The 20,702-nt window shown below is 38.6% G+C and overlaps 1 protein-coding gene across 1 annotated transcript in view; it reads right to left on the minus strand.

Moving 5' to 3' along the window:
* Positions 1–20,702, minus strand: part of CFAP299 (cilia and flagella associated protein 299) — a 450,588-nt gene that overhangs the window by 63,898 nt on the left and 365,988 nt on the right. The window contains exon 4 of the mRNA XM_043973224.1: positions 2,443–2,585. Coding sequence (XP_043829159.1) covers positions 2,443–2,585 — 143 coding nt within the window. The remainder of the gene's footprint in view (positions 1–2,442; positions 2,586–20,702) is intronic.

Genomic DNA, 20,702 nt, shown 5'->3' on the forward strand with positions numbered 1-20,702 from the left:
TTGCAAACTGTCTCATAAATTAACTAAAACCACATCCTGAGACCATGTGCTAAATCCAGGAAAGGCAGCTAGGCCATGATACAAGGGCCCCTTGGTTCTGTCAACTGTCCCTGATGCATAAGTCCCAGAGAAGCTTCAGATTATCTGCAGTAAGACCAGCAGAACACCAGGTGTTGCTGCTAACTTTGAGATGATGTGGATATACTAATGAACTAACCATACGGTGGCACAGATAAGATTTAGTCTGTACGCTACCAAAATCCTATGAGACCCCAAACTCCTGGCCCCAAGTCCTCCTCCATCTACTATGGGTCCATGCTGTCTGATTGTTCCCAACTCCAATCCATGGTGACCGTTCCCATTCTCTTCCCCATCATGCCAGCCTCCCTCCACCACCCCAGCCCCCATCCTCATGCTGTCTGCCTGCACTGTTTGCCAGTGTACTCTCTGTGCCTTATGACTGACACATTACTCCCCACTCTTTGTCACTGTGGTCTTTCCTGGTGAATATCCAAAGACATGGGTGGGCCCATCCTCCCAGTAGACCCAAAGGGACTCCACTGAGGTTTCCTTAATCACAATGAACAATTCCATAAATTAATTAGCTATTTAGTGATCTTTCTAAAGTACAGCTTTCTTTCTTTTTTTGTGGAGCAATGAGGGTTAAGTGACTTGCCCAGGGTCCCACAGCTAGTAAGTGTCAAGTATCTGAGGTCAGATTTGAACTCAGGTCCTCCTGAATCCAGGGCTGATGCTTTATCCACTGTGCCACCTAGCTGCCCCCTAAAGTGCAGTTCTAACCATGTTATTCTCCCCCAATAAAATCTAATGATTCCTATTGTCAACAATATAAAATATAAAAAAGTCCTTTGTCACCTGCCCCACTTCTGTCTTGTTGTCCCTTATACCCCACCACTGTACTCTTCAGTACGGGGCCTCTGGCCTCCTTGCTGTTCCTGGAACAAGATGCTACATCTCACAACTTCAAGTGTTTTCACTGGATTTTCTCCATCCCTCTCTGGCTCCATGGCTTCCTTCAAGCCCCAGCTAAAATTATACCTTTTGTGAAAAGGCTTTGCTGATCCCCCTTAATTCTAGTGTCTTCCCTCTGTGGGTTATTTCCAGTTCATCCTGCCTAAAGCTTGTGTGTGCACAGTTGTTTGCATGTTCTCTCCCCCTTTAGACTTTCAGTTCCCTGAGGGCAGGGGCTGTCTTTTCCCTTTCTTTTTATCCCCAGTGCTTAGCACAGTGTTTGACACACAGCAGGCTGCTTGCCTGACTGAACATACATCTCTACAGAATGCATTGCTCATTCCTTCTTATTGCATTTCAAAAGACTTAGGTCCTCTTCCACTTTTTTATGTGCCAGGGAGTAAACCCAAGTTGTACATTTACTAGAATGTAGTTGGTTTGGTTTTTTTCATACAAAGTAAGATGTTTGCTAAGCATGATTTTTTTTTTAAAGATTCAGATAATATAAAGCAGTCACACCTTTAGGGACTGGTCTATTCATGGTTCAGTGGGCCTTCTAGTCACAGAAAGGACAGGAGTTGGGCACTGTGAAGCTACTGTCAACCTCATGTACAAGCAAGCATAAGGCCTTTGATCTGCCCCTGAAATCTGATAGCTACCTGAGATTGAGCTCAGTAAAAGAGACATCACAAGGCTCTCTCAATGCCTGTGTGGCCGATGCAAAGCGCTAAAAGGGAGACTCTTTTCCTTCAAAGAGTTGTCCTGACCTGGTAGAATCCTGTGAGGGCAAGAAGAAACAAGCATGGAGGTCTCCTCCAGTTTGTGCCCAGAGGCCAGCTACAGAGCAGTGACATATTAAAAAATGTTATTGAAGTTGAAGATTTGGCTGGATCATAGTCACAGATTAAATCTGAGAAATAAACATGTTCCCTTACTCATGGCAAATCTACAACAAATAATGCAAAGAAAGAATAGGTATTTTTGCATTTAAAATGTTTTTTTTTTTTGGGGGGGGGGGCAGTGAGGGTTAAGTGACTTGCCCAGGGTCACACAGCTAGTAAGTGTCAAGTGTCCGAGGCTAGATTTGAACTCAGGTCCTTCTGAATCCAGGGCCGGTGCTCTATCTACTACGTCACCTAGCTGCCCCCCTTCTACCTTTCTAATCTTCTTATACCTTACTCACACCAACATGGACTCTTTGATTCAGTGACATGAACCTCCTGGCTGTTCCACAAAGAAGACACTCCAGGGCCCTTTCCATTTAAAATGAACAGAACCGAAATCTGCTCCCTTCTTTAATAGATAATAATATAATCTTATTGGGCCGGTGCTTTATCCACTGTGCCACCTAGCTGCCCCTTTCTATTTAAAATGAACAGAATGGAAATCTGCTCCCTTCTCTAACAGATAACAATTCAATCTGATTGGTCAGGTGGGGGTTATCATAAGGAAGGATCACATAGAACTTACCTCAAATCTGTGGGCCTTGGAAGGAGTTTTCTTTTCCCAGTGAAGTAGACTTCGAAATCCTCCATTTTAAGCCTGTGTGCATAGTCAATATAGCCAGACAGCTCCTGACCATGAGCGTTTCGGTCACGAATGAAGATTATAGACTGAAAGATAACATAAAAGTGGAGAAAAGAAATCAATGAAAACAATTCTATTTGAACAAATATTTAATGTATTTATTTTTCTCATAGGTCTGTGGTGAAACGAATTGACTATTTCCACTTTAGGAACTGACTGAAACTGAAATGTGTCTTTTCGTTCTTTTCCATGTTCAATTCAATTTGATAACTATTTAGTTAGACAAGTCGTGTAAAAAATATTATCTTCCCTCAATATGCTCAAATATTGCCAGTAAGATACCACATGCACACAGATAGGTAAATACAATAAAATTCAAAGAGGAAGAGAGTATTTCCAACTGGGAATAGCATATGTGTGAGCTGAAACTTGAAGTAAACTAGGGATTCAAAGACATTTGGGAGAGATTCCTTGTAAGCATGGAGAATCCTTCTATGCTAAGACACAGAAAAGAGATGAAATCATCCAGTTTTCAATTTAAGTCAAATGAACAAGAATTTAGGAAATTCTCACTGTCCAACACAGTGTTCAGCCAGGAGAATATAAATGCAAGCAGAAAGACAATTCCTGCTCTCAAGGGGTCCACTTTTCATTGGGAGAAGACAGTACATAAAAGGGGAAAAAGGAGTGATAAAGGAGTATTTTATGTACTGTGCCACCTAGCTGCCCCTGAGTGGACCCTCCTGCTACACGATGAGGGGGTCCCTTTCTCCGAAGCTGTCACTTTTGCCACTTGGTATTTATCTGTCCTGCAAGTGTGTTTCTGCTCCGTGGTGGATGCACTTTCCACCCACTTGTCCCCACTGGTGTCTGATGACACCATCAGGGGGAAGGAAAATCTTCTCTCTCCTTTCCTCCCCTCAGCAACTTCCCCTCGGGGGCCTGGTTCACCCCCTGCTAGCTCCATTCCTCAAACTGAAATTCTGCAGCCCTTTAAAGCCCCCACGGCAGGGTCAGACTGCCAGCAGAGCCTATCTCACCCTCTATCACCAATCTATTGCCAAGGCCTGCTGATTTTCCCTGTGTGATATTTCTCAAATATTCCCCCCTTTTTTTCCCTCTTACACAGACACCACCCTGCTGCAGGTCCTTATCACATCATGCCTGTACTATGGAAATAGCCGGCTGGTTGGTCTCTCCCCACTCCAGTCCCTCTTCCAATCGGTTGTCAAAGTGATCTCCCTAAAGCCCAGGTCCAACCAATTTACCTCCTACTTCATAAATTCCAGGGGCTCCCTATCACCTCCGGAATCAAATAGAAAATCATCTTTGGCATTCAAAGCCCTTTACAATCTGTCCCCCCACCTACCTTTATAAGCTTTTTTTTTTATCCTCTGCTCCCCATTTCAATCCAGTGACCCTGGATTCTAGTGCTTTTGCTCTATTAATTATTTTCAATTTATCCTGTAAATAGCTTTTTTGTTCATAGTTATTTGCCTATTGTCTTCCCCTCCCCCATTAGACTTTGAGCTTTTTGAGGGCACGGATTATGTCTGTATCCCCAGAGCTTAGTGCACTGCCTGGCACATAGTAGGCACTCAATAGATATATATATTTTTAATTAATTCCTTTTTTTTTAGTGAGGCAATTGGGGTTAAGTGACTTGCCCAGGGTCACACAGCTAGTAAGTGTTAAGTGTCTGAGGCTGGATTTGAATTCAGGTACTCCTGACTCCAGGGCTGGTGCTCTATCCACTGAGCCACCTAGCTGTCCCCTCAACGGATATTTTATTGAGTTACTATATTTTGGATGGATGAATCAATCTGTCTCTGGGCTGAGGGGAGCAGGTCCTGTGCTGGCTTCCTACCAGCATTTAAAAAAAATAGTTTTTTTTTTTTTTAATTTATTTATTTATTTATTTATTTATTTATTTATTTATTTATTTATTTATTTATTTATTTATTTATTTATTTATTTATTTATTTATTTAATTTTGTTCGTTTGTTTTTGTGCTGGGCAATGGGGGTTAAGTGACTTGCCCAGGGTAACACAGCTAGTGTTAAATGTCTGAGGCCAGATTCGAGCTCAGATATTCCTGAATCCAGGACTGGTACTCTATCCACTGCGCCATCTAGCTGCCCCACAAAGTAATTATTTTTTAAAATGTTATGAAAACACTTCAAAGAATCTGCAGTTTCACTTTTGCTGCCTATAAATTCAGGTATTTTTGTTTTTTTTCCCACGTTTAACATATGAGATACTACTGCAACATCCCAATTAAAAAAAAAATCTTAACAAGCACCCTACTTCATCTCCAGAGCAGAAACCTTTATAGGGGTTTCCAAAATATAAAAATCTGTAGCTTAATTGTGCATAAACCAGCCATTTCAAAATAAGATCGAGTGGCTGGAATAATTAACAAGTGTAACAAATACTCTTCTCCAGACTTCCCACACATTCCCTCTCAACACTGTATATCCCGGCTAGGGGACAAAGAAGAGTTTTCTTTGGGAGCAAGGCCATGAATAAGTGGGTTCCGCAGTGACAGCAAATGTGTAAAACTCCATCCATATGGTTTTACACATAGCTTAAGGCGATGCCAACAGAATCTTCACCCCTTCCTCACCGCTAACCTACTTCCCAAATTCTCAATGATTTTCAGCAATGTCTTTATGGTCTTTTTTGTTTGTTTGCTTTAATACCATTTATGTCTTGGTCACAAAACACAAAGTTATGTTTCTTTTAAAAATATTTTGTTCTTGTTTCTTAAAACACAAAATGAAACACAAAAGTTGGCCTGGTCACAAACAGAAGGACAAAACAACCCTGTGTTGTGTTAGCAACAGTGGACATAGCTCTCACTTTGGCTTCTGCTGGCCTCAGCCGGCAGGCTACATCACCACTGAACAGTAGCTGCTGGATGAGGCCTCAGCCGCTGTGGCTCGGTATCTGTTGGACGAGGCTCATCAGCCTGCTCTTCCTCACCCTCAGTCACGGGCTTGGCTGGGAGGTGTTGAGCTGGAGTCTCACCTGACCCTTTTCAGCTAGACTCCAATGCAGCTCTTTTGGCCACGGCTCTTCCCTTAGACTCCGTCCCTCAAAGCTGCAGCTCTGAAGTTGTGTGTCACCTCCAGGCAAGAGAGTCTGGCATCTCCTCTTCCACAAATCTTTCCTCTCTTGAAAGCCCCTTGTCTCTTGCAGCCGCTCCATCTTACTTTATGGGCATCCATTTCCATTCAGTCATAACTCTCATATTCCTTTGGGTTTTTATGTTAGATGAGTGGCTAGGGGCTAGAGGCAGAATTGGGAATGCAGTTTCTGCCCTGGAAGCAAATTCATGTCTCTGACTTCATTACATGCCATTGAGCTAGAGTCTCACCTCTTCTAAGAAGGGAAATGTTTAGTTTGCAGCTGGAGGTTTTCCCTTTACATGTCAACATCTCTTTCTTTTAACCCCTCCACTGACCTTATGTTCTCACTGAGGTACCTCAAAGACAAACTGAGGATCAAGTCTTTTTTATTAGCAAGTTGAAGCAGTTAAAAGACAAATTGTGGGTATACAATTCTGGGAAAGAGAGGGAGGGAATTAGGAGATTAATGAAAATATCATGGGGTGTGGTAACTGAGCTGTGATTGGCACATTCTGGCAATACCTGCTGAGCAGGTGTTTCCCATTGTTCTGCCTAGAGAGAGTAGTATACATTCCTATAGGATGGAACATTTCTCCTGGTTATAGGTTAGGTGTTTCCCCTCAGGTTAGAAATACCTAAGTCTACCTAGTGAACTTTACAGTAATGTCAAGATTATTAGAAGCATACAGATAAGACAGACCTAGGGTCTTGATTCTAGCTAAGGTCATTAGTAATACTGGAGGGAGTGGTCTCGGCAGAAATATGGGTTTAGGAGCCAGCTTTCAAGGAGCCGGGAAGTGAGTGAGCAGTGAGATAATGGAGACAACATGCATAGGCAACTCTATGAGTTTTGTTGTAAAAGGGAGAAAAGATACGGTGTCAGAGCTTGAGGTGATGGAAGGTGAAATAGAAGCTAACTAAGGATAAGGGATCCATAGGCATATTGGTGGGTAGCAGAGAAAGAAACAATGGATCTCAATGGATCAAAGCTGGGAGGGAATGGAAATAAGAGAGTACAGGAGATAGAATGGTACAGGATCCAGAACACAGATAAAGATGCTAGTCTTGGAAAGGAGAATGGCAACTTCTTATTCAGCCTGGAACAGTGGAGAAGAGAATGGAGGGTGGTATAAAAGGGTTTTGAGGTTTATGATAGGGAGAAAAATGAACACAAAATGCAAAGTCGCATGGGAGGTTCTGCATTGAGAGGGAGAGAGGGAGGAGAGTGATGAGGTACAAGAATAGTTGCTCTGGGTAGAGTGAGAGAGTCAGTCAATGAAACAGCAAAAGCAGTGAGGACCAGTTTGAGACTAGAGAGCCTTAAAAGGTTTGGCAACCCATGATTAGGAGTAGAAAAGGCAGACTGTGATGGTGGCACAAGTTAGACTGTGGCAAAGTGTGAACAAAGGGAACAAAACAAGGGGTCAAGGATTTCCAAGGTAAAGGGTAGTGCCTGGTGGAACTGATCTACCATAAGTGTCATGATTATGATTGGAAGATACAGCCCTGAGCAATGAGGAACTGGGAGGATTGGGAGAAGAATGGCGGTCACAGTGAGAATGAAGAACAGGTTTAGGGAAAATGAGGCCAGGGGAGGGAAGGACAGCTAGCAGTTTCAATAGTTATTAAACATTTGTTAAGTACAGCACTGTGCTGAGACCTGGGGGTACAAATATGAAAAAGACAGTCCCTGTCCTCAAGGAGCTTACAATCTAATGGGAGAAGAAAATACACAAATGCAATGTCACACTAAAGAAAGCTGAGAAAGGTATGGGGCGGGTGAGGGGGATTTCAAGGGGAATTTTATAAAAGCCAGATCTCAATCCACACTACAAAGCAGTAGTCATCAATATGACTGGGCACTAGTTACAAACAGAACTGTCAATAAGTGGAACAGATTAAATATACAAAATATGTAAACAAATGAATAACATAGTATTTTTTATAATACCAGAGACCTCAGTTACTTGTAAGAACACTCTATTTGACAAAAACTTCTGGGGAAAACTAAAAAGCATTCTAGAAGAAATCAAGCATAGACTTGTATTTCTTTCTTTCCTTCATTCCTTCTTTTTTTCTTTCTTTTGTTCCTTCTTTCTTTCATTCCTTCTTTCTTTCTTTCCTTCATTCCTTCTTTCTTTTTTCTTCCTTCCTTTTTTCCTTTCTATCTCTTGTATAGAGACAAATATCTCTCACAACACACCAAAATAACACCAAATGTGTGCGTGTGTATATACACACACATACACACATATATGGAACAAGTAAGAAATTACTGTTCAGATTCATGGATAGGGAGGGGAAGAGTTAATGATATTTCAAGTGAAACTGGGTACTTTCAGGAATAAAAATGGATACAATGGAGATAAAAGCTTCAAAAAATGCACATTTTTGGAACTCTCCAAAATAAAACAATTTTGATTGTGTAAAATTTTTAAAAATATTCTTGCACAAATATAATCAATATGGTTAAAATTATAAAAAGATAACTGGGAAAAACAATCTTTGCAGGAATTGGTCTCTAAAGTAATTGCTAAATTAATAAATGAGAAGGTCAATTTGATGATACCTCAAGTTCTTTCCACATTGAAATCTATGTCTTTCTGTTCTTCTTGTTCTTCAGTTGTTTGTCCGTCATGTTTGACTCTTTGTTACTCCATTTGGCTTTTTTTTTTTTTTTGGCAAAGGTCCTGGAGTGGTTTGCCATTTCCTTCTCTAGTTCATTTAACAGATGAGGAAACTGAGGAAAATAGGGTTAAATTACTTGCCCAGAGTTATATAGGTAGTACACGTCTGAGACCAGATTTGAACTCCTGATTCCAAGTCTGGCACTATATCCATTGTACCATCTGGCTGCCCATGTCCTATGTCCTACAGACTCCAATTAATTTTTAAAATGATTCTATAACTTTTTTTTTTTTTTTTAGTGAGGCAATTGGGCTTAAGTGACTTGCCCAGGGTCACACAGCTAGTATGTGTTAAGTGTCTGAGGCCGAATTTGAACTCAGGTCCTCCTGACTCCAGGGCCGGTGCTCTATCCACTGCGCCACCTAGCCACCCCGATTCTATAACATTTTAACATTTACTTATAACAGTTAAATAAATGACTGATAAGGATGCTGTGATCTCATAATAAAATAATTTAGGGGCACAAAGAAATTCCACTTATTACTCCAGCAAGAGAAATTCAGTTTCAATTAAAAAAATTATTGACTGCAAGGTAATATAGAAAGCAATAATAACAAATTACAATATTGTTCTTTGAGGGACAGGAGGGTATTAGGAACAATGGTTTGGTATTTCCTAGAAATATTACCCTGTATCTTTACGTTTCTGACAGATCAAACAAAAACTATACTTGGTACTTTCACTAAGAAATGAAAGAAGATGCAGTGGTGATAGAAGAAAAGCTTCAAAAATAATAACAAACAGGATGATTTCAGAAAGGTCTGAAAAGATGTTTATGAACTGATGGATAGGGAAGTGAATATAACCAAGAGAACACTGTGCACCCCGACAGCAATATTGTTCAGTGAAGAACAGTGAATGACTTAACTATTCTTAGCAATACAATGAGGCAAGACAATTCCGAAGGATTAATGAATGATGAAGCATACTATCCACCTCCAAAGAAAGAACTGATATTGATTGAACACAGCCTGAAGCATGCTATTTTTCACATTTTTTCATTTTTTTCTTTCATTCAAGTTTTCTTGTACAAAATGACTAAAATGGTAGTGTTTCACATAATTGCACATGTATAACCTATATCGGATTCCTCACTGCCTCAGAGAGGGGGAAGGAAGGGCAGGGAAGGAGGGATAGAATATGGAACTCAAAATTTTTAATTAGAATGTTTATTATTAAAAAGAAAAAAAAGAATAGGGGACAGCTAGGTTGTGCAGTAGATAAAGCACAAGAACCTGAGTTCAAATCTGGCCTCAGATACTTGACACTTACTGGCTGTGTGACTCTGGGCTAGTCACTTAACCCTCACTGCCCCGCCCCCCCAAAAAGAATAGCAAATGTCCCCATAAAAAAAAGAAAAGCTTCAAAAAATGCACATTTCCTATATTTATTTCGATAACTAAACTAGTTACAAAACCATTGGAAAACTAGCAGTTCAGGAAAACCTCAAGTATAAAGACAAATCTACTCTTTAGGTTAAAGTGGAGTTTCCACACACTGGGGAGAGGGTATAACCTGGGCTTTTGAGTTAAGTGTTCTGCGACCTCATCATGGATTAACTTTTCATTGAAAAGTCTTATGCAAGATCTTGAAAGCCTCTCTTTTTATCTCATGTTTTTTGGGAAAATAAACTGATGGGAAATTTAGTGTATTACTATTTATTACATGTAGATCTTTGGTTGACTGTCTTTCCCCAGATGTGGAATAAAATACAGATTCATAAGCTTGTGAGGAGGAATTACATCCCATATTGCCTGACATTTGTTGCCAAACATTAATGAGGAGATATAGACAAGATCCTTACTGAAAGGGAAATGTATGGAGAGAGAAGCCAAACTAATTTTTTTTTAAATGCACTAAGCATAAGTGCGACCAAAGTCAAAATATGCTGTTTCTTAATAGCTGTCTGAGACAGAAAGTAAACTAACAGAAAAAAAGAATAATTCTTATCTGCAAAATGTTCATTTCTATAGAAATTCTTTATTTTATAGATGTCTATTTTCTGAATAGAAATTATTTCATAAATAAATTCTAGGGTTTTTTTTTTCTGAGACATATTGGTTAAATGTAGGCATTTTATAAATCTTAACTCTCCAGAAGAATCTCTTTTGGGAAAAGTTTTCAAGTTAGGTTTTCTTTAAAATAAAAATATTACTATATTGCTATATATATAGCACCTACATTTCCCAAAGTATCTAGCCCCTTTCCTTTCTGGGAAAGCAATCTCTTAAAACAAAGAATTAAAAAAGAGGAGAAAAAACAGCTCATCAAAAATAACCAACATATTGAAAAAGTCTGACCTATACAGTACTCTACTCCCATTAGTCTCTCAAATCTGCAAAATAAGTAAGGGGAGATAAGTAAGGCCTTCTCATATTTCTCCTTTGATGCCAACTGTGATGGTGTCATCTATAGACTTATCTTGATTGTTTTGTGTATTTCTGGGAACTTGATTTCTCAGAAAGGCCACTGAATTCTTCCCTTTATCTGAGGGGATCTGGTCCTTGTGAAAGGAAAATATTAAGGACTGGGTTGTGAGGATCTTCTTACTTTATATATAAGCATCATAATATTTTATTAGTTTTTACTTTGTATAGCATTCTTATTTGAAATATGCCATTGTAATGTTGGATTGTAGATGGATGAAAGAATTTCTGGAGGCAGGAATTGTTTTTTATAAACTTAAAATTTTTATATCACTTTTCCTAGGTGTGAAATACCTAATATACCTGACATAGCATAATTCATTTAATTAATCAGTCAAAAATATATTTATTGACACAGGAAAACACACATTTTGCTTGGGATGTGAAAAGAGTGGTCCAGGTAGATGAGGGGGTAGTATATAGGGATAATGGAAAATAAAAACAGCACTTTGTATTTGGGGTTATAATGGACATTTTCCAGGAGTCAATGGGTAGCCATCAAAAGTTTCTGAGCAGAGAAAAAAGCAAAGTAGGTTTTTGACAGCTATTGAAATGAGTGGGAGGGAGACACTAAAGGAAGGAAAACCACTTAGGAGGCTATGACAATAGACCAAGCAAGATGTGGGGACAATTTTTTAATTGGGGAGTGTTAGCTAAGTGGCTCGCCTCAATATTAGGGCAAGGAAGGAGACCGGCAGCCTCCCTCAAAACAGAACGAGATTTATTTTAACAAGAACGAACTTAAACACACACACACACACACACACACACACACACACACAGGATCAGTAGGATCAAGGGTAAGGAAATAAAATGGGGAAAGGGAAATTATCCAACCTGCAAAAACACCACCACCCACGAATCAGCTGAGAATACACCGCAGCCTCTTCCAGCTTCCAGCTAGAATGCCGAAAAAAACAAAAAAACAAAACTCCCTTCTCCCAGCACCCCCACACAGTCCCCAGTCAATTAACTGGCCGCTCTGACAGTCACATGACTGCCCTCACTAGGCTTCCAATCATTATAATTTTGCCAGGACCACGTAGGCGTTGGCGAGTGGTGATGACGTGAGGTACCAGCGCCATGGCAAGGGCTACAACCAGTGGGTGGAGCACCATGCGGTTTGCGGAGCCCCAAAGGCCAGTGCGCACACCGAGGTTTTTCTTTCAAATTCTAGCCAAAAGTGGGGTCATAAAAACCTCAAATAACAATTAATTCTTTACAAAGATGAGAAGAAATGAGATTAAAGTAATGGCAATAGAAATGGAAAAGAAGTTGCTGATGCCAGAGATACTTCAAAGGAAGAATGAAAAAGATTGGTGATTAATTGGATATAGAGAACAAGGAATCAAAGCTAACTATGGACTTTTAAGCCTTACTGATTTATGGAATGGTGCTACCAGTAAAAGAAATAGAGAAGTGAGATGGGGTAACATGTTGGTGAGGGGCAGGTGAGGAAGGGGGGATAATGGTCATAATCTGAGGCATGCCGATCACTCAAAAAAAACAAGCTAACAATCCAGAGGAAAAACTAAATGTGGGAGAACTGGGCTCCTTTATGGCCCTTCCTGTTGCCATCTTCACAGGAAATCTCCCATACTTCTTTTAGCTAATAGTACCTTTTATTTCTGTGTCACACAACAACATATTGCCATAAACCCAGATTAGATGGCAGGAAATCAGTAACTAGTAAAAAAGAGAAAGTAGTGAAATTTGAAGAGGGAAAAATTGAAGATTCAAGGTCATTAAACATCTATCACTTAATGGAAACTCTAGGAAGTACATTTAATATTGGAATGGATGATAAAAACTGATATTGCAAATAATTTTGAAAGGGAGAAAAAAAAAAGAAATGGAAATAGCCTTACTTGTACGCAAATTCTGAATTCTTATTTGAGTTTGATTGTATGAATCCAATTAGCAGAATGATTAAACCAAAAGAGAGAAATACACAGAAGCTATTATTTGCTATAACCATCATGATAGATATTCCTGTAGTACTCAATAGAAGTATAAAAACACTTTGGTGCCTGCACCCAGCAGAATTATGTTGCAGCTATTGCCACAATAAGAACTGTGAAAGAACAAAAGTTGAACTGTCAAAAATACTATTAAGGACAGGCATCATACACCACACCATGACAATTTGGTGAAAAGTAGTAAAAGATTAAATCTTTGTGTGTGTGTGTGTGAGAGACAATTGTGGTTAAGTGACTTGCCCAGGGTCACACAGCTGGTAAGTGTCAAGTGTCTGAGGCTGGATTTGAACTCAGGTCCTCCTGACTCCAGGGCCAATACTCTATCCACTGTGCCACCTAGCTGCCTGATTAAATGTTTTATATACATGTAGTTGAAAACTTGAAAAATGTATTGCCATATTAAAGGTACAGTGAAAATAGAAAGCATCTCCAAATGAAAACTCCTAGGAATGTCATTGTCAAAATTCCTATATTCTAGACCAAAGAAACAAAGACTACAAACTATAAACAGCCAGAAAAAAAAGAAAGAAATAACAAGGACTGAACAAGATTTAGAATTTATCACATCAAAGGAGTGGAAAACACTCAATAAGATATTCCAAACAAACAAAAAAAAGGTCTTCAAGAATAACATGCATCAGGGCAGCTAGGTGGCACAGTGGATAAAGCACTGGTCCTGAATTCAGGAGGACCTGAGTTCAAATCTGTCCTCAGACACTTGACACTTACCAGCTGTGTGACCCTAGGCAAGTCACTTAACCCCAATTGCCTCACCAAAAAAAAAAAAAAAAAAAAAGAACAACATGCATCAAATACAGGAAGGACAATGAAATTGGCATGTAACTAACAAAACAATGAATTAAAATTCTTCAATTAAACACAAAATTGCAAATCTCAAAAATCAAAGGAGAGAAAGGAGAGATTAATAAAATTTAAAGGAAACTTAAATAATGAAGCCTACGAGCTGTTTTTATTTAAAAAAAAACACAATAAAATAGATTAACCGTTGACTAATTTGATTTTTTTTTAAAAAAGGAGAAAACCAGGGGGTGGAGCCAAGATGGTAGAGGAAAGACATTAAACTCACAGAGCTCCTGATATAATTACCCCAAAAACAGCAATAAAAGAACTCCTGGAGCAGAAAAACCCACAAAAAGATGGGCTGAGATTATTTTCCAGCCATAGACAGATTAAAGGGGGCTGTGCTGGGCTGCGAGCAAACTCCAGCCTCACGATCTCACCAACAGAGACCCAAGTCACACCACGCCAGAGGAATTTACCCCCGAGCCTCTGAATCAGCTGTAGCACCAGCATCTTATGGAACTGAGCTTACAGTTGGGTGAGAGAGCTGAATGGCTGGGTGGGGGAAAAGTGCAGGGGTGTCAGTGGGACCTGAGGAAGAATTCAGCTGTCCCACCCCAGTGGGGAACCAGGAAGAAATCCTGAGGGGAGGGAGGCCCAGGTGGGGTGGGGCATAGGCTCCTCAGAAGCTAAGCACCATAGCACAAAAAGTTCTGCTGGCTGGTTAATTAGTAAGTTGGCTATCTTTGGACCAGAGTACAGGCCAGGTGAGAGAAAAACCTGCCCTCCTTAAAACTGAAACACCTGGGTCCCTCTGAAACTTGGGATAATATAGCGTGGAAGTAGGGCGCCACTGTAAAAGGGAGTTAAAAGGCAAGTAAAAGATGGCAAGATGAGCAAGCAAAGAAAGTTGAGAACTATTGAAAATTTCTTTAGCTACAAGGAAGATCAAGTTGTACCCTCAGAAGAGAATAGCAACCTCAGGGCCCCTACATCCAAAGTTTCTAAGAAAAATATCAATTGGTCTCAGGCCATGGAAGCGCTCAAAAGGGACTTTGAAGAGAAAGTAGGAGAGATAGAAGGAAGATTTAGAGAGGTGGAGGAAAGAATGGAAAGAGAAATGAGAGCGATGCAGGAGAGTCATGAGAAAAAAGTCAACAGCTTGAAAAGCCAAATGAAAAAAGAAATAAAAATGCTGTCTGAAGAAAATTATTGCCTAAGAATTAGGAATTGAACAAATGGAAGCTAGTGACTTTATGAGAAACCCAAACACAATACAGCAAATCCAATTGCATGAAAAAATAGAGGGCAATATGAAATATCTCCTTTGAAAAAACAGCTGACCTGGAAAATAGATTCAGGAGAGATCATTTGAAAATCACTGGACTACCTGAAAACCATGACCAAAATAATAGTTTAGATAGCATCTCCTAAGAGATTATCAAATTGTCCTGATATTCTAGATGCAGAAGGTAAAATAGGAATTGAAAGAATCCACCAATCACCTCCTGAAAGAGATCCAAAAAGGAAAAACTCCAAGAATATTATAGACAAAAGCCAGAGCTCCCAGGTCAAGGAGAAAATATTGCAAGCAGCTAGAAAAAAGGAATTCAAACACTGTGGAGCTGCAATAAGGATAAAACAAGATCTAGCAGCATCTACATTAAAGGATCAGAGGGCATGGAATATGATATTCCAGGGGGCAAGGGAACTGGGACTACAGCCAAGAATCATGTATCCAAGAAAATTGATTATAGTCTTTCAGAGGAAAAAATGGGACTTCAAAGAAAAAGAGGATTTTCAGGCATTTGTGATGAAAAGACCTGAACTGGGTAAAAAATTTAACTTATAAATACAAGACCCTAGAGAAGCATAAATAGGTAAACAGGAAAAAGAATTCGTGAGGGATATTAAAAGATTAAACTGTATATATTCCTATGTGGGAAGATAATGCTTCAAACTCATAAGAACTTTCTCAGTATTAGGTTAGCTGAAGGGAATAATACACTTAGAAGACACAGGTCTGAACTGAATATGAAGGAATGATATCTGTAAAGCATTTATTTTTGTTTATCTTTGTTCTTTGTGTGGCAAGCAAGGTGGCGTGTCTAATGTCTGGGGCTGGATTTGGGCTGGGGACCTCCTGGGTCCAGGGCTGGTGCTTTGCCCACTGTGCGACCTAGCTAACCAATGATGACATCTTTAAAATAGGGTTGAAGGGTAGGAGCAATGTACTGGGGGAGGCAGAAGGGGAGAGGTTGACTGGCGAGAGATAGCTCACATGAAGGAAACAAGAAAAAAGCTTATGGAGGAAAAGGGAAGAAGGAAGGAGTGGGGAGTGAGTGAACCTTACTATCATCAGAATTGGCTCAAAGAGGGAATAACATACATACTCAAGTGGGTATAGTAATATATATATATATATATATATATATATATATATATATATATATATATATATATATATATATATATTTTAGTGAGGCAATTGGGGTTAAGTGACTTGCCCAGGGTCACACAGCTGGTAAGTGTTAAATGTCTGAGGCCGGATTTGAACTCAGGTACTCCTGACTCCAGGGCCAATGCTCTATCCACTGCACCACCTAGCTGCCCCCTAGTAATATATTTATCATATTTTCGCCCTAAGGAAAAGTGGAAGGGGAAGGAGACAAGGTGGGGGAAGTCTGGGGGAGGGAGCAGTAAAAAGCAAAACACTTTCAAGAAAGGTGAAGATGTTATGCATAGCAGCACATGTATGACATAAATTGAATTCCTTGATTTCATAGCGAGGGTTGAGGAGGGAGGGAGGAAGAAAAATTTAGAACACAGAATTGGCTCAAAGACTTAACCTCATCAGAGTGGGTCCAAGGAGGGAATAACATACACACCCAATTGGGAGGAGTAGTCTATTTCATCCTACAGGAAAGTAGGAGGAGAAGAGGATAAGGAGGGAAGGGTGAATTAAGGGAGGGTAGAGCAGGGGAGGGGGCAGTCAGAAGCAAAACATTTTTGAGGAAGAATAGGGTAAAAGGAGCTAGAAAATAGAGTAAATATAATGGGAAGGGAATAAGATGGAGGGAAATAGTTATGATGATTGACTACAGTGGCAAAACGTATGGTACCTACTCTGCTGGGCTATTGTGAAGAAAATGCTTTGTCAAGTTGAAAGCACTATATAAAAGTTATGATGAACAGGATGATTTCAGAAAAGCCTGGAAAAACCCACATGAACCGAAACAGAGAGAAATGTACTGTATACAAAATAACAGCAATAGTGTAAGATGATCTGCTGGGAAGCACGTGGTTATTTTCAGCAAGACAATGATCCAGTGTAACTCTGAGGGACTTATGAAAATTGCAATCCATCTACACAGAAAGAACTGGTGGTATCTGAAAACAGACTCTTTAATCTTAAGTTTTGTTTTTATCTGTTTTCTCTCACAACCTAACGTAGAGATATTTTCCATGACTACTCATATATAACTTATATTTAATTGCTTGAGTTCTTGGGGAGGGGGTGGATGGGAAGGGAGGGAGGAAGAAAAGTTGGAACACAAAGTTTTAAAAAACTGATGTCAAAATTTGTTTTTACATGTAATTTGGAAAATAAAATTCTAAACATTAAAAAAAGGAGAAAACCAAAATAACAGTATCAAAAATGAAAGGGGTTACTGCACTGTGAATAAAGAGGAAATTAAAGCAATTAGGAGATATTTTGCCCAATTTTATGTCAACAAACCTAAAAATCTAAGTAAAATAGTTAAATATTTATGAAAATATAAAGTGCCCAGATTAACAGAAGAGGAAATTGAATACTTAAATAGGCATATATTAAAAAAAGAAAATGAACAAGCCATAAATGAGATTCCCTAAGAGAAAACTCACAGGACCAGAGAGATTCACAAGTGAATTCTACTAAATATTTAAATAACAATTAATTCTAATACCATATAAACTATTTGGAAAAATAGGCAAAGGAGTTCTACTAAATTCTTTTTACAATGCAAATGTGGTACTGATACCTAAACCAGGAAGAGTCAAAACAGAGAAAGAAAAAGTATAGAAAAAATAATAATAAAGTTTATTTGGAAGAACAAAAGGTCGAGAATATTAAGGGAAATATAATGATAAAAATGTGAAAGGTGGTGGCTTACATCAAACTATTACAAAGTGGTAAACATGAAAACAATTTGGTACTGGCTAAGAAACAGTGTGGTGGATCAGTGGGATAGATCAGTTATTCAATACACAGCAGTAAATGACTAATAATCTAGTGTTTGACAAATGGAATATCCAAATTTGGGGGACAAGAACTCAATATTTGACAAAAGTTTTTGGGAAAACTAGAAAGCAGTTTGGCAGAAACTAGGTATAGAGCAACATCTCACACTGTGTACCATGATAAGTTTAAAAAAAGGGGTACAGGGGCAGCTAGGTGGCACAGTGGATAGAGCACCGGCCCTGGAGTCAGGAGTACCTGAGTTCAAATCCGGCCTCAGATGCTTAACACTTACTAGCTGTGTGACCCTGGGCAAGTCACTTAACCCCAATTGCCTCACTAAAAAAAAAAAAAAAAAAAAAAAAAAGGGGGTACATTATTTAGACAAAAAGTGTGACGTCTCCATTAAATTAGGGGCGGTACGGAAAATTTTACCAGTTATATCTATAGATATGGGAAGAATTTATAACCAAACAAGTGATGAAGAGGATCATGGGAAGCAAAATGGATAAATTTGATTACATTAAAAAAAGTTTTTGCACAAACAAAACCAATGTAGCCATTTTTTTAAAAAGCAGAAAACTGGGAGAGGGAAGAATTTTACAGCAAGTTTCTCTGGTAAAGGCTTCATTTATCAAATATGTCAAAAATTTATTTATGATAGGAGTCATTCCCCATCTGATAAAAGGTCAAAGGATAGGAACATGCAGTTTTCAGAAGAAGAAAACAAAGTCATCCATAGCCATATGAAAAAATGCTCCAAATCACTATTGATTAAAGAAATGTAAATTTAAAAAACTCTGAGGTGCCATTCGCATCTGTCTCTGTGTACTCTTTCTATTGGCCTTAATAGAGATACAGTTCTCAAGAGTTACAAGTATCTTCTTCCCATGTAGAGATGCAAACATTGTAACCTTATTGAATAACATGTTTTGTTGTTTTCTTTTTTTCCTGTTTTTACCATTTTAAGCTTCTTGTATTTATTGATTAAATTTTCTGTTCAGTTCTGGGCTTTTCATTAGGAAAGTTTTAAAGTCCCCTATTTCATTGTATGCCCATCATTTCCCCTGAAGGATGATGATTAATTTTGCAGGGTAATACGTTCTTGGTCCAAGTTCCTTTGCCCTCTGGACTATCATATTCTGAGCCCTCCAATCCTTTAACATTGAGGCTCCCAGGTCCAATGTAATCCTGATTGCTGCTCTTTGATATTTAAATTGTTTCTTTATGACTGCTTGCAGTATTTTCTCTACCTTATAATTCTGGAATTTGTTTACGCTATTCCTTGGGGTTTTCCTTTTCGAGTCTCTTTCATGAGGTGATTCTTTCAATGACTATTTTTTCCTCTGGTTCTAAGACATTGTGACAGTTCTCCTTGATAACGTCATGAAATATGCTGTCCAGGCTCTTTTTTTTTTTTTTTTTTGATCCCTGCCCTCAGGTAGTTCAATTATTCTTAAATTGTCCCTCCTGAATGTATTTTCCAGGTCTGTTGTCTTTCTGAAAAGGTATGTTACATTTTTTTTTACTACTTTTACATTCTTTTTGATTCTGCTTTCCTTCAGGTTGTCTCAATGATTCATTACCTTTCATCTGCCCAGTTCTGATTCTTAAGGAATTATTTTCCCCACTTAGCTTTTGCATCTCCTTTTCCATTTGTCCAACTGTATTTTAAGGTATTATTTTCTTTTTCCAAGTTAAAGACTATTTCTTGCATAATTCATTTCTTTTCCCAATTTTTCTTCTACCTCTCTTATTTGGTTTATAAAATCCTTTATGAGCTCTTCCAAGAGGGCCTTTTGGTCTTGAGACCAATTCCTCTTCCCCTTTAAGGATTTACATGTAGGCATTTTGAAATTGTTGTCATCCTCTGAGTTTATATTTTGGTCCTCCCTGTCACCATAGTAATTTTCTATGGGGAGGGTTCTTTTCTGCTTCTTTTTCTTATTTTAGCCTATTTCATGCCTTTTAAAGCTGGGCTTTGCTCCTGGGGTACAGTGTGCACTGTCCCAAGCTTCTTTTGATGGGGTCCAGGGGTTCAGTCACTGGCTTTCTGCTCTGAGACCTCAGCAGCTGACACACAGAGACAGAGGGTGTGGGTATAAGTTGATTTGGATGTGATGAAATGTGATGATGGACATCTCCAATTTCTAGTTGTTTGTCACCACAAAAAGCTGCTACAAATAATTCTGTACATGTAGGTCCTTTTCATTTTTCTTTGATCTCTTTAAGATACAGACCTAGTCATCTTATTGCTGGGCCAAAGGCTATGCACAGTTGTATAGCCCTTTGGGAATACTTCCAAATTGCTCTCCAGTATGGTTGGATCATATCGCAATTATACCAACAGTCATTAGTATCTCAGTTTTCCCACATGCTCTTCAACATTTGTCATTTTTTCTGTCATATTAGCCAAGTGAAGTTACATTAAATAGAACTCTTTCTATATATTCCTGCTGTATTTTATTGATATTTTATAGAAATGCTCATTACTTACATGGATTTATTTTATATCCTGCAAAGTCACTGAAATTATTGTTTTAATTACTTTTACTTGACTCTTTAGGGTTAAGTATACCATCATATTATTTAAAGTGATAATTTTGTTTCTTCTTATTCTTTAAATTTATTTGACTTGTCATATATTATTATGTGCATATACACATGTGTGTATGTGTTTGTATTTATAAATTAATGTATATTTTCTTCTTTTTAGGATGTAGAATAGAACATAGTTATTTTTGCACGTAGCCATCATGGGAATTTATTTTACATCACTATGTATGTTGGTTCCAAAGAATTTGGTGTTGTTTTTTTTTTCAAGTGGGGTGGGAGAAAAATTCTGCTAATTAAAAAAGTAATTTTTAAAAAGGTTTGGGGGGAGTGGTGCTACAGATGTTTGAATATTGCATGCACTTTTATTTTGTTTTTGTTTTTCTGTTGTTTTTTGAGAGGCAAT

The sequence above is a fragment of the Dromiciops gliroides genome, chromosome 6 (assembly GCF_019393635.1).
Source record: "Dromiciops gliroides isolate mDroGli1 chromosome 6, mDroGli1.pri, whole genome shotgun sequence".
In the NCBI taxonomy this organism is placed as follows: domain Eukaryota; kingdom Metazoa; phylum Chordata; class Mammalia; order Microbiotheria; family Microbiotheriidae; genus Dromiciops; species Dromiciops gliroides.